The 27984-nt window shown below is 47.0% G+C and overlaps 1 protein-coding gene across 1 annotated transcript; it reads left to right on the plus strand.

Annotated features, from left to right (window-relative positions):
• Window positions 1-1458: 1458 nt before the first annotated feature.
• Window positions 1459-22002, plus strand: GPRC5A (G protein-coupled receptor class C group 5 member A). Its single transcript, XM_081249181.1, has 4 exons — window positions 1459-1605; window positions 16747-17675; window positions 20640-20698; window positions 20993-22002. The coding sequence occupies exons 2-4, from the start codon at window positions 16754-16756 to the stop codon at window positions 21083-21085; spliced, it is 1074 nt and encodes a 357-aa protein (XP_081105307.1). The 5' UTR covers window positions 1459-1605; window positions 16747-16753; the 3' UTR covers window positions 21086-22002.
• Window positions 22003-27984: the final 5982 nt, after the last annotated feature.

A 27984-nucleotide genomic window follows, 5' to 3' on the forward strand; every position in this document is an offset into this window, starting at 1 on the left:
ATAAAATACATCATTAAAATTAATTCCTCCTGTTTCTTTTTATTTCTTTTAATGTGGCTGCTAGAAAGTTTAAATTACACATGTGGCTGACCTCCGTGGCTTGATTGACATACCTATGGGACAAAGCTGAACTAGTTCAACTTCCTCCTTCAACAGATGAGAAAACTGTGGTCAGGAGAGGAGACCTGATTTAGCAGATGGCACACACTGAAAAGCACTGTCATTTCCAGTCCGTGACAATCTCACACACACACACACACACACACACACACAAACACACGCACACGCACGCCTAGGAGCCTGGGAGAGGAGCCCGTGGACTTGAGCTGCAGGCCTCAAGGGAAGTGCTCCAGGACTCAAGACGTTGGCTGTGGTTTCTTGAGAGAGAGAAATAAAAACCTAACAAAGGTGGAGGCACTGTCTCCAAAAAGTCACCTTTAAAAAGACTGGAAGCTTGGGGTGTGAGGAGACGTGGGGAGAAAGCCGGGGAGCCCTAGGCCTCCCCGTTCATTATATGCACAGTATCCCAGGTAGCTGACCAGTGTGCTAACTAAGCAGCACCTTAAAAGCGCAGAGCGCCCTCCTGCCAGGCAGTGGGGTAGAGCCTTGCCTGAGGCCGGCACCCAGGAGGCAGCCGCTCAGGGATTGTCTGACAAGTCAGTAAAGGCAGGTTTCAGTGGGACTGGCTTGATCATGGCCAAGGAGTGGGCAGCGGAGGGAGGGGGCGCCAGACACCAAAGGCAAATTCCTTTATTTCATAATTTTATCTGGCATCCACATTCTCCTCCACCTGCGTCGTCAAGGCTTTAAGAGAGGTAGGAAAGTAGAGAGGGAAACATCTCCCCATCTCTCCGCACTGGGGCAGCCTTCACGGTGCCCGTCTGGGGACAGCTCTGACCGGCGGAATTGCAGAGCTGACTCTGGGCCCAGGAAGGAGGCTTTTCCTTGGCTTCACCTGCCTTGGCTGAGGAGATCCGAGAGGGTGACCAGCTCCTCCTGTCCCAGGCCTAGCTTCCCAGGGGCCCCAGGACCCAGGAGTCACTCAGGCGCTGCGAGCTGTCTAGCCCTTACCCTGGGCGCACAGGAGTGCCCGGAGCAAGGGCAGGTGTGACTCCCTCCTTGGGGTGACAGCTGGCAGGACGGATACTGAGCAGTCCCCTCTGACTCCTTTCTTTACCCCCCCCCCCACCGTCCTGGGACGTCCTGAGCTGCTGATGCGCCGGGTCGGGGCGGGATGGGTGCCTTGGGTGCCCCCTCCCATCACCACCACCACCTATTTCAAGGGTGGCTGTGCCGCTGACGTCAGGAGGCTTTTGGCTCATTCCCTGGCACGGGGACTTTATTTTCATAACAGCACGCGGTGCCGTGGAACTGGAATAGGCGTGTCCTCTACCCCACCCCACCCTGACCCTCCCCCGCCCCTTGTGTGTCTGCTCACCCGCTCTCTCCCTCCTCCCTCCGGCGACAGCCGCCTTTATAACTGCTCCGCGCCGGGAGGGCGGGATTGCTGCCCGCGGGCTCCGCTAGCACCACCGAGGGACTCCTGTGCTGCCTCTGTGCGCGGGAAGCAGCGCCAAGTTCACTCGCCAAAGCCAAGGTACCAGGGTAAGTGAGGCGCACTGAGCACAGTGCGCGCCCGGCCTCGGGACTGAAATCCTTCGGGGGGGACGCGCGGTGGGGAGAGCGGCGCTGGGAGAGGGGGGCGGATACAAGAGGAAAGAAACCCTGGTAATGGACTGCAGCTGGCTCGGAGCAAAAAACAATCCCAGGAAAGGAATTCCTGTAGTTTAATTCAATTCAGATCCCACACCCCCTTCCCGGGCTTCCCAGGCTAAGAGGCAGAGAGCAAAAAGATAATCAGGATAAATAGTTTCTGCTCAGACACACTGAACAAACTGAGTAGGTGGAATCCTGGCCAGGCAGGTGAGCAGTTCTGGGGTCAGTCCAGGGGAAGAGAAAAGGAGGAGGAAGATCGTAGAGGAATGGCAGGGGATTGCGTGGGTGGGCCGGAAGAAGGAGATGGTGAGCCCTGCTACTTTACCCAGGTACTGTGAAGTGTCCATTTATTTTGTCTTTCCACGACAAGTGTGCCTTTCTGAATTTTGGGAAGTAGATTCTAGAAGCCATCCCTTCTCTTGACGTGAGTGTGGCCCTCCGCTCTGCAGCATTCCCTCCTCTGCTGTCCCTTGCGTTGCTCTGGATCCCTGGGTTGAATGTCCATTTGAATGTCCAGTAATAGCCCACCTTCAGGCACCAACCAGATGGGACTCGGGAATGAGCCCAAACTGTCCAAGATGGTCCCTTAAACATCCATGCGGGAAGGAAGGAGAAGCAGCTCCGGTTCAAGGAATTTGAAGGACTTTCCATTCCTGACTTCTTTCCAGACTGATTTTTGCCTCTGAGGGTTTTGTAAACGCCACACCTGTTGAAGGGTTTGGTTGAATCAGCCAGGCCTGTGAGCTCATTCCTGAAAGGGAATACTTGGGCCACTTCAGATACGAGGGGCCTGGGGGGGGGGTGAGGATGGGGGTCCAGAACTCCGCCCTCTGGTCTGTGTGCTGGCTTCTCCTAGGAGAGGGAAGAAATGGGAGGGGGGTGGGGGAAGGAGGGTCAGCAGAGGTGTCACCCAGGAAGGAGGCTGCTCTGGGGTGTGGAGAGAGGTAGGTGGGTGCTCCAAGGGCAGATGGGAATGAGCAGAACTCAGAACGAGCTAACATTCCTGGGAAGTGCTCTTAGCCTTGAGTCAGGAAGCCTGATTTCTCATCCCAGCTCTGCAGGCCATGTAGCTGTGAGGAGGCCTGGGCTGGGCCTTGAGTTCCTCCTTAGAGGTCTTGGAAAGGCCCCCAGCTCCTTCCCAGGGCTGAGATTCTAGCCCTTCTCTATCTGTATGTGTCTCTTTGGGTGTCCTCATTGGAGTCTGCTTCTTTGTATTCCACTCCTTAGTGGGAATTGCAGGCAAGAGGGTGTGAAGAAGTTTTGACTGTGATTTTATTCTCATTCTGGGGGTTTGTCTTCAGGTCCACTGCTATTTAAAAATCCACAGACTGAGCTGAGGAAATGGGTAGGAAATGATGTGTTGGTATGATAGGGCCTTTAAAAACAATGAATCGAATAATAATTTTGCTTGAGGAGTCTCAAATTTTCTGAGTAGTTTGGTGTTTTTGCTTCTACTTATATTCCTATTTTTATTGCCTGTGGTCAGATTATATACATTTCTGTGCATTATGTACATTCCTGTACATTTCTTATTTCAGACTTTTTTTTTGGTGTGGTCTAGAATATGCTGTTTTTATAAACATTCCATGACCACTTCAATAAAAGGAATCACATAGAGAGGGCTGGTAAACTACATTCCTGGCTAAACACTTCCCACAGTCTGTTTTTGTAAATAAAGTTTTATTGGAACTCAGTTATGCTCATTGTCTATGTATCATCTATGACTGCTCTCAGCTGCAAACAAATGGCCTGCAAAGCCATTTTCTAAGTTCCTTATTAGCTGGTCCTTTACAAAAAATGTTTGCTGATCACAGATATAGAGGATCTGAATTACATGATTAATAGTAGAGATCTAATAAAATATGAAGATAGGGCATATTAAAGGATCCATAGAACATTTATAAAAATTTACCATATTACTATTTGCTTTTTCTATTTCATCTGCTGAAGACTGATAAAGAAGTATTAAAGTTTCTGTAACTATAGTATTTCTTTTGATTTCTCCTTGTATTTCTGGTAGCTTTTGTTTTAGGTATTTTGGTGCTATATTATTCAGTGCATAAAAGTTTATGATGGTTGCATCTTCAGTGTGGAGTATTCTTAATTATTATTTAAAAAGATTTGAGGTTAATATAATAGCTTTTAGTCTTGACTAAACTTTGTGATATTAATAACTCAAGTCTTACTTAATTTTCTTACCTTGAGCAAGCTATTATTTAACTTTGTACCTGATACATAATACTTGCTAAATAAACATATCTGTTATTGTTGCTTTTTTTTGCACTTATTTTCATTTTTTCCTTTCTTTTGCTTTCAACTTTTCTGAATCTCGTTGTTTTAGGTGAGGTTCTTATAGGTATAATATGGTTTGATTTAGTCTTTTCAAAATAATAAATTACCATTTACATTTATTGTAATAATAGTTGCTTGCTATTGTCACCTAATTTTTGGCCATGTGGTCTGCTCTCTCTATCTTCTCCCACATTAGAATGGCTATATTGTATTTTTAGATATACTGAGTGTATGGTAGTACCATTCTCAGGGTTTAGAAATAAAGGCTTGTAAGGAGAGATAAGTTTAGCTTGGGAACATAAATATGTTACCTTCATATGTTGAAATAAAATACTTGAAAGAAGGTGTCTTTGAGAGCTTTGAGGCGGCATACCAGTAGAGGCCTTCACTTTATCCACCTATTTCCTGGAAATTTCATATCTTAAAATTCTGGACCTGAGAGATTTAGTAGTTTCATTCAAAATCTTAAGTTTAAAAAGGGGACTTCCAGTATTTTATTTTATATTTCAGTAATTTATCTAAAGTTCACATGCATTGTTTAGAACAGAGGAAGATGGTAATACCTCCAAAAGTGAATAAATTGGGATGAACACTGCTGTTATACTTGTTTATATCTGCCTGTGGTGGAATGATGATTTATTTTCTCCCAGTTACTACATAGAAATTCAACTCAGTGATGTTATTCAGATGTTATTCATAAGCTGTTGCCATGATGCATCACTTTTATGTCATCAGAATACGGATGGCTTACCCAGAAGAGGGGATTCTGGAGATTTCCCTGTAGACACCTTCCATTTACAGCTAATCCTTCACCTAGGGCAGAGAAATTTCTGTGGGACTCCAGCCTTATCTTAGAGCTCAGCCTATATAAAAATATAAGCATTAGCATCAGCACATATTCAGCTCCCCAAATTCTTCCTCCCCATTACTCATACTTGCTAATGAATAACTTGTTTTGAGTTACATTCACACTCAGTGTTACTCCAAAACATTTGCTCAACAACCACTGTGCAGAGCACATAGGGAGATACCAACAAATAGAAGACTTGCTCTATTTCCTTAAGAAGCTTGTTATCTGATAGGCGAGTTAGCACTGATATTAATGTATAATATATGACATATATATGGAAAAACTTGAGCACCGAGAAATACTTAATTGTAAAAACTATGAAGAGATCTACAAATTTAGAATGAGATGGGACTAATAATTTAAAAACCCTCAAGGTAGAGGTAAGTTTTGGGTCAAGTTTCTAAGAAACATGGTACATGAACTGTGAGTAGGAGAAGGGTCTTTCTGGCAAAGAGAATAATGCACGTGATGAGGCAAAGAGCGATTTTGTAAGAGAGGGTCTTAGATGAGCCCCAGTTCCCTTCCAGATAGAAAATACTCTTGGAAGTTTTGCTTACCTTGCATAGATGTGGGGAGGGGAGTTCGGAAACCAGGAAAATGTGGGTGAGAGGACCAGTTGGAGAAAAGCCTTGAAACTTACATTGAGGCTGAATCTGTTATAACAGACAAAAAGGAACTGATATGCTTTTAATTATTTATTTATTTTTCTTTTGATATGCTTTTAAATTGCTAAACCCAAAGATTCCTTCCCATGCCTTCTCTTCTTTGCTGCCCTTGTAGCATTTAACTCCATCAACCACTCTTTGGGAAACTGCTCCTTGACTTCTAGGAAGCCGGGCTTATTTCTTGTACTAACCCTGGCAATTTCTTTTGAACAACCTTTGCTGACTCCTGCTTCCATGAGACGGTGTCCCAGGGTTCTGTCCTTGGCTCTCTTGCTGCCGTGCATGCTCCCTGTGTGATCTGGTCTCCTCCAAAGCCTTCCGATACCTGCTATGAGCCCGTGACCCCCCATCTGTGCTCATAGCCCAAACCTCTCCTGAGCCTCAGACTCACATGTTCAAGCACGCAGGGTCAGCACAATCTGGTGTCGTGGAGCCTGGCTTTTATTTATTTTTTGTTTAAAATTTTTTTTGGCTGCGCCACTCAGCTTGCAGGATCTCAGTTCCCTGACCAGGGATTGAACCCGGGCTGTGGTGGTTAGAGTGCTGAGTCCTAACCACTGGGCCACCAGGGAACTCCCAGGAGCCTGGCTTCTAAGAGCCAGGTGATCTTGGGCAAGTTATTTAATGTCTCTGTTCCTCTGTTTCCTCCACTGTAAAAAGAGGGCATAATCTGGCATGAACACACACACACCCCTCACTATATATGAGATAGATCACCAACAAGGACCTATTGTATAGCACAGGGAGTTCTACTCAGTACTCTGTGATAACCTATATGAGAAAAGAATCTAAAAAAGAATGAATATATGTATATGTATAACTGAATCACTTAGCTGTACACCTGAAACTAACCCAACATTGTAAATCAACTATACTCCAATAAAAAAAAGATCTTAGTTCCCCGACCAGGGATCGAACCTGTGCTCCCTGTGGTGGAAGCGTGGAGTCTTAACCACTGAACTGACAGGGAAGTCCTCCCAGTTCATCTTAGATTTAACAAAGTTAAACTGGATATCTCTCCTCACGAGCCTGTATTTCTAAGTTCCATTTGGTTCTACCTTCTTAAAATCTCCCACCATTCCCTGCCCATCTTTCAGGCCTCATCTCCCCCTGGTCTCGTCTCTAAAGCCTTTTTTTTTTTTTTCCTCTTTAGGTAGAGTGGGTCACTGTTTTCCGTGTACCCTCAGCATTCCCTGCACACTCTGCAACCCTAATTTGTATGTCAGTGTGACTCTGTTGGTGCTCCTAGAGGCAGCGGCCACACTTTCTGTCTGCGGGTCTGCATGATTTGTACACTTAACACAGCAAATGCAGGGAGATTGACCAAATTCAGGATTGCTTATTTTGGAGACTTCTTGGATGTGGTTTAAATAGAGAGAGGCTTGAACAGACTTGTGGTTGCCAAGGGGAGAGGTGTAAGGGAGGGATGGATTGGGAGTTTGAGGTTAGCAGATGCAAACTATTATACAGAGAATGGATAAACAACAAGGTCCTATTGTATAGCACAGGGAACTATATTCAATATACTGTAATAAACCATAATGGAAAAGAATATGAAAAAGAATATATACATATGTATAACTGAATCACTTTGCTGTACACCAGGACCTAACACAGCACTGTAAATCAACTATACTTCAATTTCAAAAAAAAAAAAAAATAGAGTGAAGCTGGAGTCAGGGAGAAAGGCTTCAGAGAGCATAATAGTGATTTAGAGATGAAACAAAAGATTAAATTCTAATTAAGACTACTCATAAAGGGATATTCTTCCTAACTAATTCACACTGGATGTGTAACTTCATCTCTCCAAGAGTCAGTCTTACCATGAATAAAATGGGTTGTAGGAATATTAAATAAGAAAATAGATGTAAAAGCATGTAAATGAGTGAACACACATAGAAAAACAGAAACACCCAGCATCGAGCCTGGCTCATAAGAGGACTCAGTATGTGACAGTGGTTGTCATTAGTGTTAATCATACTTATATTGTGACTATTGTTATTACTACTGATTGAATGTGGCAATTCCAAGAATAGAGAGAAAATTAAAATGCTAGGAAATTGCCAATTTGCCTGGCTTGGGATGGTGTGAAGGCCCAGCTTTGACAGACATTTGAGTTATTTGATCTCATTCCCCAGGCAGTTGTCCTAAGAGGTGAGGATCGTCCTCTTCTTTTTATTTTATTTTTATTAAAAATATTTTTTATTGGATATAGTTGATTTACAATGTTGTGTTAGTTTCAGGTGTACAGCAAAGTGAATCAGTTATACATGTATCGTCTTCTTCTTTTTAGACGACAGAAGGAGACAGATCTCATAAGGAGGAACATAAGATCAGCTCTGGGCAAGATTCAGGGTTGCGGGTAATTCCTGCTCAGATAATCTGGGGTGGGCCGCAAACAGTCAGCTTGGCAACCTACTAGGTCTGGACATAAGTAACTCCAGACACCTCCCCACCTCTCTGGGGAAAGAGGAGTCTCAGAGGTTGCAAAGGAGAAGCTGAGAGACCCTTCACATGCTGGCATTTGTCCCTGCATCCCAGTCAATGCCGTGTGTCAAGGCCAGTCTAGGGCCAGTCCTGCTCTAGCACCCCTGTGGCTCTGTCTGGCAGGTGAGCGTTCACCCTGCGTCTTGAGTCCAGCTCGTACTGAGACCCTTCAACCTCACCTCCAGCCCTGGTCTGGGGTTTGGTTAGGAGTTTGCGGCATATATTCTTTTTTTTTTTTTTTTAACATCTTTATTGGAGTATAATTGCTTTACAATGGTGTGTTAGTTTCTGCTTTATAACAAAGTGAATCAGCTATACATATACACATATCCCCATAATCTCCTCCCTCTTGCGTCTCCCTCCCACCCTCCCTATCCCACCCCTCTAGGTGGTCTCAAAGCACCGAGCTGATCTCCCTGTGCTATGCGGCTGCTTCCCACTAGCTATCTATTTTACGTTTGGTAGTGTATATATGTCCACGCCACTCTCTCGCTTTTGTCACAGCTTACCCTTCCCGCTCCCCATATCCTCAAGTCCATTCTCTAGTAGGTCTGTGTCTTTATTCCCGTCTTACCCCTAGGTTCTTCATGACATTTTTTTTTCTTAAATTCCATATATATGTGTTAGCATACAGTATTTGTCTTTCTCTTTCTGACTTACTTCACTCTGTATGACAGACTCTAGGTCTATCCACCTCATTTCAAATAGCTCAATTTCGTTTCCTTTTATGGCTGAGTAATATTCACATATTCTTTTAATGACAGGAAACGGGGCAGGAAGGAGGATGAGGGGGAGGGGGAAAGTGATTTGGAAATTATCTACAAGGAGTTCCCCAGAGGGGTGAACAGAGGAACTGGACATGGGCTCAGACCCCCTCGTGCAGCACCCAGCCCCGCTTTGGAGAGGATCGGGGTTCCAGGAGCCGGTGTCCGCACACAGAGGCCGCTGAAACCCCTTTCCTAAAGGGGCGGAGTCACAGGGCTGGGAATTGAGCGCCGCGACCCCCTCCTTCCCCGTCCTCCCCTCCCCCTCAGCCCCGGCTTCTGGTTCTTCTTCCTCCTTTCTCTCTCCCTTCCCTCCCTCCTGCGTTTTTGTTTTTTTAACCTGTCATGCCTTGGCTCACCTGAAAAGGGTTTAAGGCAGTGCTGAGGGATGTCAGGGTCGGTCTTGGTTGTGGGTGTTGGTGGATTATTGGACGGCGGTAGTTGGCTCAGCTTCTGTAATAAGTGAAGAGGGTCTCACCCTCATGACTCAAAGTCCTTTCTCGTGTCTCAGGCCAGAGGCTGCACACGCTGAAACCCTCACCGTCTCCCTCCAGAGTGCAGGATTTAGTCAATCAGGGAAGTGAGTGGGAGTGAATGACTGGATTCCAGTAACTCCCTCTGCTTACCTGCTCTGCTTGCTCAGGATCCACGCTACCAGAAGACACCTGGGGTCACTTAGACAGGAGCCCAGCCGCGGCCAGGGCTGCCCCCGTTTGGTCTTTGTAGGAGCAAGTCCTTTCCGGGTTGGACCCTAGGTCTCTCTGCCCTTTTTTGTCTTTGCTGTGCCTCGCAACTTGTGGGATCTTAGTTCCTCGACCAGGGATTGAACCCGGGCCACGGCAGTGAGGGCGCGGAGTCCTAAGCATTGGACCACCAGGGGATTCCCGTAGGCCTGTCTGCCCTTGACTCTGGTTATGAGCAGACATAACCGGACCACAACCTGGTTATGACTCTGGTCATACGATGTCCCCGTGCCCACCAGTTCCATTTCATTTTCTCCATCTGCTCCAGCCCTTAGGTTCTTCTCGGAGGCTGTTGCTTTAGCTCCTGGCGGTTTCTAATCCTAAATGCTGGTGCTTCCCTTTTCTTCCTCAAACCCTGCTTGCTAGAAGACCTCAGCTTCTCAGAGCCCTGTCCTTTGTCCCCAGCCACCTTCCTGCTGGCTCATCTGGGCCATTCCCTATGTGACCCAGCGCCTCCTTAGTGCAGACCTGCTTGTGAGTGCGTTTGGTGAGTTTGATTTCTCTCTGACAAATTTCAAAGTGCTTAGGACACTTCAGACCCGTTGCGAAATCGCTGTCATGCTGGGGAAGGGGTGAAGAGGGTGAATTAGGAAGGATAATTCCAAAAAAATTAGTCACTCAGCTAGAAAATTACTTACTCAGAAGTTTAAAAAAAAGACGTTTGAGAGAATTGAGAACTATGAACCCTAACTGGATATTTGATATTAAAGGGTCATCGTTAATTTTTTATTTATTTTTATTTTTATTTTTTTTGCGGTACGCGGGCCTCTCACTGTTGTGGCCTCTCCCGTTGCGGAGCACAGGCTCCGGACGCGCAGGCCCAGCGGCCATGGCTCACGGGCCCAGCCGCTCCGCAGCATGTGGGATCTTCCCGGACCGGGGCACGAACCCGTGTCTCGTGCATCGGCAGGCGGACTCTCAACCACTGCGCCACCAGGGAAGCCCTATTCTTTTTTTTTTAACATCTTTATTGGAGTATAATTGCTTTACAATGGTGTGTTAGTTTCTGCTTTATAACAAAGTGAATCAGCTATACATATACATATATCCCCATATCTCCTCCCTCTTGCGTCTCCCTCCCACCCTCCCTATCCCACCCCTCTAGGTGGTCACAAAACACGGAGCTGATCTCCTTGTGTTATGCAGCTGCTTCCCATTAGCTATCTACCTTACGTTTGGCAGTGTATATATGTCCATGCCACTCTCTTGCTTTGTCACAGCTTACACTTCCCCCTCCCCATATCCTCAAGTCCATTCTCTAGTAGGTCTGTGTCTTTATTCCTGTCTTGCCCCTAGGTTCTTCATGACATTTTGTTTTCTTAAATTCCATATATATGTGTTAGCATACGGTATTTGTCTTTCTCTTTCTGACTTACTTCACTCTGTATGACAGACTCTAGGTCTATCCACCTCATTACAAATAGCTCAACTTCGTTTCTTTTTATGGCTGAGTAATATTCCATTGTATATATGTGCCACATCTTCTTTACCCATTCATCTGTCGATGGACATTTAGGTTGCTTCCATGTCCTGGCTATTGTAAATAGTGCTGCAATGAACGTTGTGGTACATGACTCTTTCTGAATTATGGTTTTCTCAGGGTATATGCCCACTATTGGGATTGCTGGGTCATATGGTATTTCTATTTTTAGTTTAAAAAAAGCATTTTAAAGGTAATTCAGGGACTGTTTCTCCATCTCCCTTGCATGATTGGGGGTGGGAGGTGGAGGTGAAATTGGGGGAAGCGGGGTTCTTCTCTACATACCCACTGTCAATTGCTCGTGGTGTTACTTGGAAAACTGGATTCACTTCTTGGTGAGTGTTGAGCCAAAAGACACAACAAAGCCAAAGATCAGGAGAAGGAAGGATTTATTATTACTTGTAGCAAGTAAGGACACCGGGGATCTTTCCCAAAGCAGTGTCTCCCCAAATGGCAAAATTGGGGAAGTTTTGAGCTAAGGCTCCATGCATATTCATGAAGGGGCTTGGGCATCCACAGAGTCCAAGCTTTTGTTGACTGCAGTCATGAGGGTCAGAAAAGGTCAACACCATCACCCCTTAGACTCCAGTTGATCTGGTGGTTGAGCGCTTCAGGCTAATCTTTGAGCAGAACTGGGAGTCTTTACAACTGATCTATTATCTTTGCTGTTGGTACTTCTCTTGCCTGATCACAGTTGCTTATTTCTGCATTCTTTTGTTCCCTTAAGATCACTAATTGCTGGGACTTCCCTGGTGGTCCAGTGGTTAAGACTTCGTCTTCCAATGCAGTGGGTGCGGGTTTGATACCTGGTCAGGGAGCTAAGATCCCACATGCCTCCTGGCCAAAAAACCAAAATGTAAAACAGAAGCAATATTGTAACAAATTCAATAAAGACTTTTAAAAAATGGTCCACATCAAAAAAAATCTTAAAAAAAAAAAGATCATTAATTTCTGAGACCTGTTCATGGGCAAGCACTGTGACCAGGCTTAGATCACAAAACAACTTAGTCAAAAATGGCATCTCTTGGGCCTCCCTGGTGGCGCAGTGGTTGGGAGTCCGCCTGCCAATGCAGGGGATACGGGTTCGTGCCCTGGTCTGGGAGGATCCCACATGCCGCGGAGCGGCTGGGCCCGTGAGCCATGGCCGCTGAGCCTGCGCGTCCGGAGCCTGTGCTCCGCAACGGGAGAGGCCACAACAGTGAGAGGCCCGCATACCGCAAAAAAAAAAAAAAAAAAAAAAAAATGGCATCTCTTATGTCAAGAAAGCCATGCCTGGTTCTCTTTCTCCAGGGACCACTTACCTTATGTGCTTACAGTGTCGGACCCTGGTCTGTGGGCACCAGGAGGTCGCAAGACACAACACTTCTGGCACAGCTGCACAGATGGGAGGGGCCTAGAGGTCCAAGTTGGGAGCAGGAAGTCTCTGCCCTACCATCCCTCTGTGCAGCACCAGAACCTTCCTGTAGGTGAAAACCTCATCAATCTCTCAAGACTGACAGTCATCAGGTTCAGAGTCCTTTGTAATTATCAGGTAATTATGATAACAACTACCTGTCAACAAACAGCACTGCCCTGAGGGGTGGGGAAGGAGCAGTTTCCAGGGAGGGGCAGGGAGGTGAGAGAAATACCTTTCCAGCTGGACACTACCCTTATGATTAATCTGAGAGGGAGTGAGGTGGGGAGGTGGGGAGTGAAGAGAATGCTGGAGCCTGGTCCCTTCCCCTGTGACGCTGCCCTTAAATTAGACCCAGCTCTTCCTCTTCTGCATCCTCAACATAGACAAGGGGACGCGTCCCCCCTCCCTGTCCGGTTCCACCCAGGGCGAAGTGTATCAGGCTTTGGGGGGCCTTGTATTTCAGGGGTTGCCTGTATCTGAAGTGCATTTACCTTTCTTTTTCCTCCTGTGTCTCATTCTGCACTGCCCTGGGGAGGTGGAACGTAACCCACTCTTTGTTCTGTGCTCTGCATGCAGTTGGGATGACCAGGGTGTCATTTCCCTGGAGTGGACTGCAGGTAACAGACCCCTGGCCAGGGAAGGCCACAGGAAGGTCGTGGCAGTGGTGGCAGATTATGTCCATCTGTCCATTTCTTCTACAGCTAGGATCATGTCTGATGTCTGTTTTCCCCTTTACCATTGAGCATCTAGAAGAGTGATGGACATGATTGACACATAGTGGTGCTGGTTGAATGAATGGCTATATTGCAAAGTGAAGCTTGCAGGGACTTCCCTGGGGGTCCAGTGGTTCAGACTTCGTGCTTCCCCTCCAGGGTACATGAGTTCGATCACTGGTCGGGGAACTAAGATTCTGCATGCCACCCAGCGTGGCCAAAAAAAAAAAAAAGTTAAGCTTGGAGAGGCAAATTTCATTACAAAGTATGGAAGATGGATTTAAGCCATCAATTATTTAAGTTATTTATTTTATTTGAACACACCACACATACAAAATTCTTACATCTACATAAGTCATTCATATATGTATGTATGTGTTATATGGCATATACATATATATAATTTTTTCCTAATGGCTATGGGAATAAAACAATGCTGGGACACAACTATCTCATTGAACTGAAGAGATGATTTTGCATCTTTATTTATTTATTATTATTATTTTAAAATTTATTTATTTATTTTGGCTGAGCCGGGTCTTAGTTGCAGCACGTGGGATCTTCGTTGGTGGCATGGGAACTCTTAGTTGCTGCATGTGGGCTCTTAGTTGTGGCATGTGGGATCTAGTTCCTCGACCAGGGATTGAACCCAGGACCCCTGCATTGGGAGAGTGGAGCCTTACTCACTGGACCACCAGGGAAATCCATATTTTGCATCTTTAAGGGAAGCAAGTGTTTGAATTCTGTCTACGTGGAGGAGGTTGCTTGTTTGCTCTGCAGAGTCAGCCAGCAATTGCTCATTATGTGTCCCACCTCGCTGTGCTCCGTCTTGTGATTTGATCTTTTTTTAAAAAAATAAATTTATTTATTTATTTTTGACTGCGTTGGGTCTTCGTTGCAGTGCACGGGCTTCTCTTGTTGCGGACCACAGGCTCTAGGTGCACAGGTTTCAGTAGTTGTGGCTTGTGGGCTCTAGAACGCAGGCTCAGTAGTTGTGGCACACAGGCTTAGTTGCTCCACGGCATGTGGGATCTTCCCGGATGAGGGCTCGAACCCGTGTCCCCTGCATTGGCAGGCAGATTCTTAACCACTGTGCCACTGGGCAAGTCCTTGATCTTTTTTGAAAAAATTCTTTTCCATTGTGATTTATTACAGGATATTGAATATAGTTCCCTGTGTTATGCAGTAGGACCTTGTTTATCCATTTTACATATAATAGTTTACATCAGCTAACCCAAACTCCCAATCCATCCCTCCCCCACCCCCTCCCTCTTGGCAACCACAAGTCTGTTCTTTATGTCTGTGAGTCTGTTTCTGTTTCATGGATAAGTTCATTTGTGTCATATTTTGTGATTTGGTTTTGAAGAGACAAGATGGAAGGGGAGGGGAGGGCGTTCTTTTTCATCTTGGGTTGATCACAGCACCCCTGCAGTACTGGGAAGGGCCCGAGAAATCTTGTTTGTAAACATTTATGGGTATGTGGTGCAGAAATTCTGAGCTGTTTTTTCTGCTATAAGGAAAGAGGCAGGACTCTGGATATTTTTTGCTTTTTCCTGCTTCTCAATCCTAGCTGTCTTCTTCTTGCTGATTTCTTTATGAACATTTTCTTCCAGTTTGGCACTAGGAGAGGCCAAGAGCTTTCACTTGTGCTTTTCTATGGAGGGGGTCTCAATGAGCCTTCCCTTCTTTTAACTCTGGCCCCGCTCCCCGCCCCCCCAATATTTGTCTGCTAGTCAATTCAAAAGATTTCTCTGTTGAGTGAGCAATCCTATCAGAAAAAGAAAAACTAGAGCAAAAAAAAAAAAAGGATTACATGCATACATTGTATACAACAAATCAAAAAGAATCGTGCCATAGAAACTTATAAACAGTAATATAGTTCAGAAAAAAATTATAGTTTTGTTGAGAAGCTGTTAAAACCACAGCGGTCCTGAATTTCAACCTCTTATCTGACACTGACTTTGGAATTTGAGAATCATCCATTTGAGGAAATATACAAACTCCTTTCCCTTCCCATTTCCCAACTCATCTTCCCATGTGTGCCCTGAATCCCTAGGAATTCGATTTCGTGGGGTTTGGGAAATCAGCTGGGTCTAAAATTGACATGGAGGTTGTGGAAGGAAAAAAGGCAGCAGATCTGGGAGATTAAGGACAGATGTATAGGCAGTAAGCTGCACTACCTCAAGTCAACGTCTGATTATCCCTGAGTGGGTGAGTAGGTTACCTGCTTTGTGGATCATCTGTCACCTGGGAGCACCTATCCTTCGTGGGGCTGAACTAAGAGAGTAGAATAAGGACCACAAGTAGCTGGTTTATGGGGCATCTGATGAGGGAAAGAAGGTGGAGGGAATATCTCAGATTGCATTCTAAGGCCAATTAGAACTCCCTGGAGAGGTAGCACCTATAGTAGTTAAGACCAGGGATCCTCAACTAGAGCCAGATAAACTGGATTCAAATCCTGCATCTGCCATTTCCTGGCTGTGTGATGTTGGGCAAGTAACTTGATCTCTCCCTGCCTCAGTCTCCTCATCTGTCAAATAGGGATAATCATTTTTACCTTATAGGATTGCTATCAAATTAAACTAATAAATCTATATATATGAGAAGTGATTAGAAGGGTTTCTGATTCATAGGAAAAATGAGCATTAGCTATTGGTAATATTTTTTGTTGGGTCACCCACTGTTTTCGTGTCATCCAGGCCATCCCTCCTAACAGGTAGCTAATTAAGAGCTCACTATGGGGAATTCCCTGGCGGTCCAGTGGTTAGGACTCCACACTTTCATTGCCGAGGGCATGGGTTCGATCCCTAGCTGGGGAATTAAGATCCAAGAAGCCGCAATGCGTGGCCAACCCTATGACAGGGAAGACCCCTTCCATTGCTTTTCTGGATTAGCAGAGCCATCCTTACAAGCCTTAATTAAGAAGGGAAAATAATAAGTGACCTCAGAGCTGAAGAAGAGGACCCAGTGGCTGAGAGGGGAAGGCTGGCCTTCCGCAGAGAAATCTACAGTTCAGATAACTCCTCTTGTCCATGGGAGAATGGGATGCTTACAAATAATATCTGAGGCTGGGCCCAAGGTGGAAAAAAACTGGAGACAGACAAACTATGTTTAAAGTGTTTACTTTTTTAATTTTTTGGCCACACTGCCCTGCTTGTGGGATCTTAGTTGCCTGACCAGGGATCCAACCCGGACCCCACTCGTGAGAGCCCTGAGTGCTAACCACTGGACTGCCAGGGAATTCCCAAAGTGTTAACTTTATGGTTACATATTTCCATGTTCACCAGTTCTTAAGGAAACACTAGCCAAACATATCAGGAACGCTGGCAAGTTATTTGTGACATATTTTTTGAGATGTGACTCTAAAACACCTCATCAGAGCCCTGGGCCTTCTGGCTTCAGGGTAAATATTAATATAGTTAAATTGCAGGGAGGAAGGTCTGAGATTGTTTCTTCCCTTCATCAGCCTTTAGAATTTGCCATGAGAGGTGGGGAACAGCTAATAGCTTGATCTAACGTTGTAAGTTCAGGGGCAAAACCCTGGCTAAATATACGAAAATAGCTTCCGAATCGTTTTTGGTCCTCTGTGCCTGAGTTTGTGGGGAGATTCACCCCCACCTGCAACTTTGCTTTCTTGCAGGACGAGAATGGGCACAGTTGCCCCTGATGGTTGCCGCTCGGACCTGGACCCCAGGTACCACAGGCTCTGTGATAAGAAGGCAGTCTGGGGCATCGTCTTAGAGGCCTTGGCTGCAGTGGGCGCTGTGACCTCAATGGCCTTCATGATCGCCCTCCTGGTCTTCATCTGTAAGGTGCAGGACTCCAACAGGCGCAAAGTGCTCCCCACCCAGTTCCTCTTTCTCCTGGGTGTGCTGGGGATCTTTGGCCTCCCCTTCGCCTTCATCATCAGCCTCGACGGCAGCACGGGGCCCACACGCTTCTTCCTCTTCGGCATCCTCTTTGCCCTCTGCTTCTCCTGCCTCCTGGTTCACGCCTTCAACCTGACGAAGCTGGTCCAAGGGAGGCAGCCCCTCTCCATGCTGGCGATGCTGGGCCTGGCCCTGGCCTTCAGCCTGGTGCAGGATGTCATCGCCATCGAGTATGTGGTCCTCACCATGAACAGGACCAACGTCAACATCTTCTCTGAGCTTTCTCCTCATCGGCGCAATGAGGACTTCGTCATGCTGCTCATCTACGTCTTGTTCCTGATGATGCTGACCCTCTTCACGGCCTCTTTCACCTTTCGGGGATCCTTCTCTGGCTGGAAGAGACACGGGGCCCACATCTACCTCACTACGCTCCTCTCCATTGCCATCTGGGTGACGTGGATCACCCTGCTCTTTGTTCCTACCCCTGGCCCCCAGTGGGATGACACCATCCTCAGTTCAGCCTTGGTGGCCAATGGCTGGGTCTTCCTGTTGGCTTATATTGCACCCGAGCTTCAGCTGCTCACAAAGCAACGGAACCCCATGGATTACCCTGTGGAGGATGCTTTCTGTAAACCTCAGCTCATGAAGCAGAGCTATGGTGTGGAGAACATAGCTTATTCTCAAGAGGGAATCACTCAAGGTACAGAGCCTGGCTGGGTAGAGAATCCCTTGTGGGAAAATGGGGGAGAATCATAAGATATTATTACTGTAAGGAACATGCAAGATTATCAGGTCATACTCCCGATAGAACAGATAAGGTCCCCAAGGCTCAGATCTTACTTAAAATCATCCAGCTAGAGGGACCTACCTGGTGGTGCAGTGGTTAAGAATCCACCTGCCCATGCAGGGGACACAGGTTCGAGCCCTGGTCTGGGAAGATCCCACATGCCACGGAGCAACTAAGCCCGTGTGTCACAACTACTGAGCCTGCACTCTAGAGCCCGCGAGCCACAACTACTGATGCCCGCACACCTAGAGCCCATGCTCTGCAACAAGAGAAGCCACCGCAATAAGTCTGCACACTGCAATGAAGAGTAGCCCCCGCTCGCTGCAACTAGAGAAAGCCTGCGTGCAGCAACAAAGACCCAATGCAGCCAAAAAATAAACAAATGAATAAAAATTAAAAGAAGAAAAACTCATCCAGTGAGTTAGAGACAAGTAGAACTAGAAGCTGGCCTTGGTGGTCTTTATCTAGTATGTTCTACCCAATACCATGTAGATTTCTCTGAATCAAAACAAGATGGAGCAAAGGAATGGAAAAAGAATGGTTAGATAAATTCCCAGAGACAAGTGGGTGAGACAGTGTTCTTTATAAATGTCAACTAGGCAATCCTTCCAGAAATGTGGAGCCTTTGTAGATTTGAGTGCACAAAACCCAGCCGTGCAGTGACCACAGAGCACAGAGTGGGGAGAAAGCTCTTTTATCATCAACCCATGGGAATCTCCATAAATTTACTGAGGATTTCGATGTAGCCTGAAGAGATACATTTTACTGCCCATCTGGGGCCCACAGGAGGGAATTTTGCTCTTGTCTGGAGTCCTGAGCAGCCAGGCTGCACTGATAGCCAGAAACTATTGGTCTCTTGGGTTTACATCAGCCTCTGGGCCTAATCAGGGGAAGGGAGTGGGTATGGGACAGGAGTGAGGGACCTCCAAGGCCAGGTTCATAGCTCCGGCTAGTAAATTTCTTTGCGCTTGAAGCCTTCAGTGCAAAGCTTGCCGGTGTTCTCTCGGCAGCCCTGGTCCTGTGCCGTGGGAAGAGAGAAGGGAGGGGGAGGGCCGGAGGGGAGATTTTACCACCCACCCACTCCTGTGCATTCCCAGTGGACACCTCATGCTTGGACTCTGTGTTATTGGTCCCTAACTAGTCTTCCTTCCCTTATTATTAATTAATTAATTAATTTAGGCTGTGCAGGGTCTTAGTTGCGGCACGTGGGATCTTTAGTTGCGGCACGTGGGATCTTTAGTTGTGGCATGCGGGATCCAGTTCCCCGACCGGGGATCGAACCCAGGCCCCCTGCATTGGGAGCTCGGAGTCTTACCCACTGGACCACCAGGGAAGTCCCTAGTCTTCCGTCCTTTAATGCTTCTTTCTCTTCATCCCATTGGCCACTGCCGGCCTCCCCTCCCTAAAATACTTCTCTGGCCACCACCCCTTCCTGCCCACACGCCTCACTGGCGCCCCAGCATCCACTGCATTTCCTGAATCCTTGGTGAGGCTTTTCACAGCCCGAACCCACCACCCCTGAAGCTGTCTGTCAGTTCAAACAAACCAAGTCCCTGCAGTTTCCTGCCTGCGTGTCTGGGCTCAGAGAGCGTCTGTCCTCTGCCTGACGCGTCCCTCCGTATTCTTGCCCTTTTGCAGAGTCCCTATTGCCCAGTCTCCCTCAGTCTTTGCTCCGCCCGCCTAACTCTAGACCTTTGAGATGACCTTATCAGAGTCTGTCTCATTGCATAGTTATTTGTGTAGCTGTCATATATTCCGGACTGTCCAGCGGCACCCTCAGGGCAGGAGTCATTCTGATTAATCCTTCTATTCCTCACAATATCTTACAGACAGAAGGTGTTTAGGTATTTATTGAGTAAACTGAACAGGTAAATTTGGTGGGAAATAAATGGATTGCTTTACATTGTATTTATTTATTTATTTAGCCGTGCCCTGCGGCATGTGGGATCTTAGTTTCCCAACCAGGGATCGAACCAAACCCAGGCCATGACAGTGAAAGCGCCAGTGGACTGCCAGGGAGTTCCCTAAATCGTATTCATGATGAGCGTATGTGTTTACTCGTCTGTTCCTGAGTTTAAATCCCTCTGATTTTGGACTTCCCTGGTGGTCCAGTGGTTAGGACTCGGTACTTCCACTGCAAGGGGCATGGCTTCCATCCCTGGCTGGGGAAATAACATCCCGCATGCTGCGTGGTGCAGTGGAAAAAAAAAAAATCCCTCTGATTTCCCCTAAATACACAGAAAACAATTACTCGCAGGTTCTATCCCTTCATAAAGAAAATCATGACTTTTTCCCCCCCTGGTTGGGCAGGTAAGGAAGTGGGTAAATCTCCAGTGAGATTCTCTCTAGGTACACCTCCAGCCAGATCTATGTCTGAAAAGACTGGTGTCAGATGTGCTTCTGGAGGGCTTCCCTGGTGGCGCAGTGGCTGAGAGTCCGCCTGCCGATGCAGGGGACACGGGTTCGTGCCTCAGTCCGGGAGGATCCCACATGCCGCGGAGCCTGTGCATCTGGAGCCTGTGCTCCGCAACGGAAGAGGCCACAGCAGTGAGAGGCCCGCGTACCGCAAAAAAAAAAAAAAAAAAGTGCTTTTGGACTGGTCCTAGGATGAGGAGGGCTCTGGAGAGGTTTTGGAAAGCATTTCCCTAGTGATTATACATGGCTAGTTATTCATTTGTTCAACCAGTTTTGGGCTGACTCTGTGCCTGGGCTTGAGGACGCAGTCTCCTCCACATGAAACTGACCATCTACCAGGGAGACAGAGGATTAAAGGGATAAAGCATCATGCTTTATAAATAACTCAACTGGGGCGAGCACAGGTGGGGGCTGTCAAGGAGAGAACCCTGACATTTACCTAATCCGCATTGTCTGTTTCAGGTACTGAAGAGACAGGTGACACGTTCTATGCCCTGTACTCCACCCATTTCCCGCTGCAGGTTAGTGAGCTCTTTCTCCTTTTTCATCAGCAGTGTTAGCACCCCAGGAGCATTTGTCCTTTGGGAATAGATGATGCCACTCTGATGGCCCCTAGATGCCTCCTAGAAAGGATCGCGGGTCTACTTTCCTGTAATCTGCCTCATGGGATTGGGACAGGAGACTGGAGTGCAGGGCAGGGGAGGGCTTAGAGGAAGGGAAGGAAAGTTAGACTCCTGCCCAGGTTGGAGTGCAGAGTGCTGTGGCAATGGCCGGGAAGTGGAGTGGGTTGAACAATATGGGTGTTTTCTTTTCAGAATCGGAACTCCCCAAAGGATTTCTCCATTCCGCGGGCCCAGAGTGGGGTTAGCCCTTACAGTGACTATGAAGGAAGGAAAGATGTCAGTTAACATGTCCCGAAGGGTGGGATGAACACAGCAAGTCAGCAGAGCCAGCGGGGAGTTCATGGGATGTGGGCTGAGTCCTGAGTCTTCCCAGGAAGCTGTACAGAACATCACAGGAAGACCTCGCCTCCCTGCAGCCTTCAGCCGTGATTCGTCTGTTCTGGGGTTAATGAGGGCCGACGGGACCGCAGTTCTCAGCAGCACTGTAGTTGTTTCCTTTGTCCCATAGTTAGGCTACTTCTCTCGAGTGGGAGTCTCGGGCAACTCAGGGTGGCCCTTAACCATCCCTGCCATCGTACACATGACTCAGGCTAACCATCCCTGCCATCTTACACATGACTCAGGCTCTGGTCATCTGACCACACACTGGCTCAATCAGCCTCAGAAGCCAACTTTTCCAACTGTGGGCTGATTCTGTGAGAATCGCTTGGCTCAGAGCAGAGCTGCAAACCTGAGCAAACCAGCAAAGGCCTGTCTCTCAGATCACCCCACCCACATCTACACTGGAAGCCAACTTACCCACACCTCCCTTCATGCCCGGATGGCAGAGGCTAAAAGTCACCCGAAAATTGCTAACCTCTGTGATGCTGCCTAACCAGGGTCCCCAGCGCCAATTCACTCCCAGACTCACCGTTGGTCCCCAGACTCACCTCCCTGCCCTGTGCTTCACCGGGAGATCTCCCTCCAGCCCTCACCAGCATGGACAAGCCCAGTTTCTCTCTGCCAGGAGAATGTGTGCACTGGGTTGCTCTAAGTTCTGCTTGGTGCTCTAAGCACTGATTCTTCTCCCATTCCCTCGCTCCTCAGACCGTGTTCACCCCCTGCGTTCTGGAAGTGGGTATTGTCCACTCACGGGGGATTGTGCCTTGTAAAATAAGTTACTCACCGTTCTTCACTGGAGATGCAATAAAGGTGTGGTGGCAGCTCTTGGACTGTTGCTGTGGCAGTGTGAGCGGTGGACACCGGACACGGGGAGAGTCGCAGGCTAGCTCTCGTCTTCACGTGGGAGCTGAAGTTCAAGGTTCAGTCCCACTGGGCGTGGACTTGACCTGTCTTTCCTCCTCCTTACGTCTACGACAAGTGTGTGTTCCCCAGTTTTGGGGGTGAGCGGCAAAGGTGAGGGGGAAGCTGGGAAGGGTCACGGACCTGAGGTTTTGCTCCAGGAAACAGAGAAGTGGCAACTTCAGAATGGGGTTTGGCAGCCCGGGTCAGACAGGGAAGAGACCTCAAAGGCAGTTTCTGGTTTCATCTGAGGTTTAATGGTAGGAGGGGATAAATCCAGAACCAATTTGACAGAATTGGTTCATAATATCTCTCGGAAAAGACAAGGGCACCTAACAATGATCATTTGCTTAATCCCAGAAACGGCTTTGTGGGGCAGGGCAATTGAAACTCGCTTTTGGGTGAAGAAGAAAGAAAGAAATCTCCATGCACAGAAACTGAATGACCTTGACGAGATTATAGCTGAGTTAGGGAGTGACCGCCTAAGAGCCTGCTCTCATCACAAAGAAAACCCAGTTTTCTGGGGAGAGGTTGGAGAGGAATTAATGACTTGCCGAATTAGGGATATTGACATTCCACAGAGATTTAGTTGATTGTTTCCCATATGACTTCGCACTCACATTAGCCCAGCTTTGTATTGAAAAGGGGAATTTCAAATGATGATTCGGATCCTTCTAGACTATTCAAGTCTTCCCAAAGAGGCCATAACCCAGTGAGGTTTGTTGTGAAGAGAAAACAATATCGTTTCATGGATATTGTCTATCACAGTGTGGATACTCAAGAAACATGTATTTCCTTCCCTCTTTTCTTTCCTCCTCTGTCTCTGGCCTGTCAACCAAGCAAAGGGGGCTGAGTGAGAGGTAAAGGCACAAAATACTCTGGATTTGCTTTCTTATTAAGGAAAGAATGTGCCAGGCCTTTGTAGCCCCATGATGACCATCCTCAAGCCTCTTCAAAAACAGGAGAGGGGGGCTTCCCTGGTGGCGCAGTGGTTAAGAATCTGCCCGCCAATGCAAGGGACACGGGTTCGAACCCTGGCCCGGGAAGATCCCACATGCTGCGGAGCAACTAAGCCCATGTGCCACAACTACTGAGCCTGCGCTCAAGAGCCCGCAAGCCACAACTACTGAGTCCACGTGTCACAGCTACTGAAGCCTGTGCGCCTAGAGCCCGTGCTCCACAACAAGAGAATCCACTGCAATGAGAACCCCGCGCACCACAACGAAGAGTAGCCCCCGCTCGCCGCAACTAGAGAAAGCCCGCGCACAGCAGCGACGACCCAACACAGCCAAAAATAAATAAATAAATAAAATAAATTAAAAAAAACAAAAACAAATTAAAAAAAAAACCAGGAGAAGGCATGGAAGTGGCACCCATCTCTGGAGATTGGTTTCTCCTCCAAGAAATACAGTTTGGGGACTTCCCTGGCAGTCCCGTGGTGAAGCCTCCACGCTTCCACTGCAGGGGGCATGGGTTTGATCCCTGGTTGGGGAACTAAGATCCCATGTGCCATGTGGCATGGCCAAAAACATTAAAAAAAGAAAGAAGTACAGTTTGGACAAGTAGATCATCACCTCACTGAGTTCTTTTTCTTTCCAGGTGGCAGAAGAATGCTGCCCATTCAAATAGCAATTGTCACCCCTGTCCCCTCACCCATGCTAACCTGACTTCAGGTCTCTGTCTTCTGGACATAATGAAACGCTTTTTATTGAAATAGGGACATCTCAGGGACTGGAGGCTTGGGAATCTGAGAATCGCTATGCTACTGAGAAGAGTATTTCAAAGCCCTCCTGTAAGTCTCCATCTCCACCTGGGCTGAAATAGAATATGCAGATTTAGCCCAGCCTGGTCCTTGAGTGACGCCAGTTGATTGATTGCTGGAAACCAGAACGGCATCTCCTTGTAACTAAATGGGTGATAATGAAATGAAGCTCAACAAGCTTCCCCTCATCTTTCACTGTCAGTTGAGAAATAGACCGAGTGTCGTCTCTGCCTCTCGCTTTAGGCTGAGGCCGTGCACAGCGGTCATCCCCCCTGGTTCCACTGGATGGCGGTGACGCCTCAGGTATCGGCCCTCAGGGACTCAGCGTAAGTCCACAGCTGCTCTTCTGTGAAGGGTACGAGGCAGGGCTGCAGCTACTCAGCTGGCTTGAGGCAAACGTGTCCCATTTTAAAAGGCTTGAACGTGTGAGCTGTTTGCATCCTCCCTCCCACCTTCTTTAAAGAATCCCCGCTCCATCTCCTTTCCCGGAGCTTCACTGCCCTGTGTCTCATTTTTGTGAAACTCTCCAAGGTATTTCCAGCTCATCTGCATGCAACCTGGCATCTTTACAGATACTGGTCTCATAGGCTGTTGTTATTAATGTCGAGTATTTATGTGGTGAGAACATTGGCTTTTGTCAGGGAAAGTTTGCCAAAACCAAGAGTACAGTCTGGCCCTGGAAATGCAGCGGTGAAATCCCCTCCCCATGCGTTCTGGGGTTTCTCCCGTCATTTCTAGACTTGTCATCATCCCTGAGAACTGAACTGCGCCCCGCCAATCTTCCCCTCCTTGTCCACTTCCGCCTGTTGCTACCGGGTTTGCAGGTTTGCCACTGTTCCAGCCCCAACCTGAAACATGGGATTACTTTAGAACTGGAGGTGGCAGCTTCAGACAAATCTTTCTCAGATGTCGACTGCTGAGATCCCGGATCTGGGAACTCGGCCTCCAGGGTATAGCCAGCTGCCTTTGGAAATTCTGTGGTGCACCTGTGGTCATTGTCTGGCATCCCTTCCATGGGGACAGATAATGCTTTGCCTCCTTGGCTTCAGGTTTTCCAGGTATGCAGAGGAGTCTGTGTGGCAGAGGATGGGTGCCTGACCCCGATTTCTGCAACCTACTGATTACCACCACTTCCCTGACCCTTCAGAGTGGGACACTCCACTGCCTAAAACGTTAGCATTTGAGAAGGTCACAGAGCTTCCGTAGCTGGTAACCACAGCCCTCGTTTTACAGAGGAGGGAATTCAGTCCTGAAGGACAAGACAACTGGGCTCAGATTTCTGGTACCGTGCTCCTTCTACTGTCAACACTTGTGTGGTCCGTTTTAGACACTTTTTTTCCCAAAGGGGGTGTTTGAGGAAAGAATCAGACAAAATGACTGTGGTCAGCATATATTTTAAGCTCTCCTCTCATCTTCCTTTGCCTCCCCAGATGCTTTTCCTGCCCCCGGATTTCTCCTCCAGGCATCCCTCCCCCGGGGCATGGAAGCTGTGGGGAGAGGGGCCGGGTGAGGACTGACATTTTCTGGGTCACCTCAGGTCACTCCTCCGCAACTTCCAAGCCACACGAGCCTCCTTCTGTCAAAGGAGGGGCTGCAAGGGAAAGGCAACAGTTCATTTTCCCAGTTGCTGTAATAATCCTTCCACTTCCTTGAGTCCCAGCCTGTGTCAAAACCCCACACCCAGCCCCTGTTCTTTTCCTTTGCCTGGAGCTATAGATCCCCTTGGCAATCTCTCACTCCCTATGCGATTTCTTTTTCTTTTTTTCAGATGGAAGTATAATTGACTTACAATATATTCGTCTCAGGCGTGCGACATAGTGATTCCATATCTATATTCATTACAAAATGATCACCACCCTAGGCGGTTTCTGATGGCAGATTTCGGAGGCAGTCCTTAGGAAAACTTTGCAAGGAGCTGTTGTGTGTGTAGTGGATCTCAAGCACCAGATCCAACCATGATCTTCAACAGAAAAGAAGATGAAATTTTTTTTTTTTTTTTTTTTTTGGTGGTACGCGGGCCTCTCACCGCTGTGGCCTCTCCCGTTGCGGAGCGCAGGCTCAATGGCCACGGCTCACGGGCCAAGCCGCTCCACGGTATGTGGGATCTTCCCAGACCGGGGCACGAACCCGTGTCCCCTGCACCAACAGGCGGACTCTCAACCACTGCGCCACCAGGGAAGCCCAAGAAGATGAAACTTGAATGAAATTTGGTTACCAGCTGCTTTGAGTCAGATCCCCTTCCATAATATGATCTACCAAACCTGCTGGATTTTTATCAACTCAATTTAAAAAGCTCTGAGAAACCCATGTAGCTATGCCCTGAGCTCTGGGACATGGTGGTAGAAGTTAGCACCATACCCTGTGATTATGTAAAGCTACTTCCTTTCTCTTAAGGAGGAATAATTCCAGATCAACTATTTTTTTACCCACAAGAAATTGAAATAGTAAAAGCATACATTGTTTTAGCAGGTATCTTTTAAAAAATTTTTAAATTGAAGTATAGTTGATTTACAGTGCTGTGTTAATTTCTGCTGCACAGCAACATGATTCAATTATACATCTATATATTTGTCTTCATATTCTTTTCCATTATGGTTTACCACAGGATACTGAATGTGGTTCCCGGTGCTATACAGTCGGACCTTGTTGTTTATCCATTCTATATATAATAGTTTGCATCTAGCATGATATCTTTATGAACAAGCTATCTTCATGAAAAAGGCAGGTCTAATGATCAGAGAGTTAGGTGGAGTCATAAGTCAAACATCCAAGAAAAGGTCATTTATTAGCTTGAGGTCTCTAGTGGTGTCCCACAGGGCTCTGTTTTTGGATCTGTTAGGGTAACATTTTTATTGACCACTTGGATAAAAATAAAGCATATTTCTCAAATTTTTCACATGACACAAAATTAGGAAAGACTGAATAATAAAACCAGAATACAAATGTATTGCAGTAGACTGGAATAAAGGTCCCAGACCAAGCATTTAGTTTAATAGATGTAAATGTATTCGTGTCTCCAAAATAAATTACATAAGTATAGGTTGGAAAGACTTGGTTCGACCACAATTTTTATGAAAAAAACCTGGTAGTTTTAGGCGTTTATAAGACTGATAAGGACCAAGCAGACAAAAAGACAACTCAATCGAAGGCAGCCCTGATACCATTGTGAAGTCTGGGTTAAGGCAGGTACTCTTCCCACTGAACTTGGGGCAGGTTATACCACATCAGAATATTAAATCCATTCCTGTGCATCTCACTGTAATGGAGGAGCTTCTAACGGGGGAGCTATTTTTAGAACTACATGATATACAGCATGGTTGATGGTATTGGAGATATTTCATCTGGAAAGGAGAAGACTTTGCAGTGTGTATGACCATCATCACAGCTAACATTTATTGTGTGCTTCCTCTATGCCAGGCTCCATTTAAGTGCTTTACTTGTTTCATATAATTTAATACTTATAAAAACCATATGAGTTATTATGATCATCATCTCCCTTTATTTAACAGCTGCAGAAATGGAAGCATTAAGAGGTTAACTAGCGTCCAAGGTGACACAGTTGCCAAGTGGGAGGGCTGGGAGTCAAAGCTGGAGGGCCACCTCTGGGTCTCCTATGCACAGCTCCAGCCCGCCTCAACTACCTGTAATCATGCAGCACAGCAGACGGCTCCAGGATTAGAAATTCTAGGGAGATGGATCCCAGAAGAGCTGCCTGCAAAGTGGTGGGTTGTCTTTTGCTGGAAGTGTTCAAGGTCAAGGGTGCTCTGCTGAGGATGATGTGGGGAATTCTGTGTTAGGAATGAGACCGGACTAGATAACGTCTTGTAACCCTCAGGGCTCTGGACGTTTACTTGCCGCGTTGGTGTTCTTGGTGCCCTCACCTTTTAGTAAGTGTTATTATTGGGTGTCTTAATCCATCCCCTGGCTGGTAGTTGTATTTTACAGAACCCTTCTTCATAGCCTTGCTTTAGAATGGAAGGTGCCTTGTGAATAGAGTTTTTGCTATGTTTAATTTTGCATTACTGTGGACATGATGATGATGATGTAGAATCCTCTGCAATGATACTTCAACTTTATAAAAACCAGTGTGCCCCTACCCCTTGCCTCGGGTACAGGCACTCCATGCCCGAAATATTGCCTG

Source organism: Mesoplodon bidens (assembly GCF_964165515.1).
Source record: "Mesoplodon bidens genome assembly, chromosome: 11".
Taxonomy (NCBI): Eukaryota; Metazoa; Chordata; class Mammalia; order Artiodactyla; family Ziphiidae; genus Mesoplodon; species Mesoplodon bidens.

Coding starts and splice junctions, on each gene's coding strand:
- GPRC5A (XM_081249181.1), top strand. CDS start 16,754: ATGGGCACAGTTGCCCCTGATGGTTGCCGCTCGGACCTGGACCCCAGG. Junction 17,676..20,639: donor TCAAGAGGGAATCACTCAAG/GTACAGAGCCTG, acceptor TGTCTGTTTCAG/GTACTGAAGAGACAGGTGAC. Junction 20,699..20,992: donor CCACCCATTTCCCGCTGCAG/GTTAGTGAGCTC, acceptor TTTTCTTTTCAG/AATCGGAACTCCCCAAAGGA.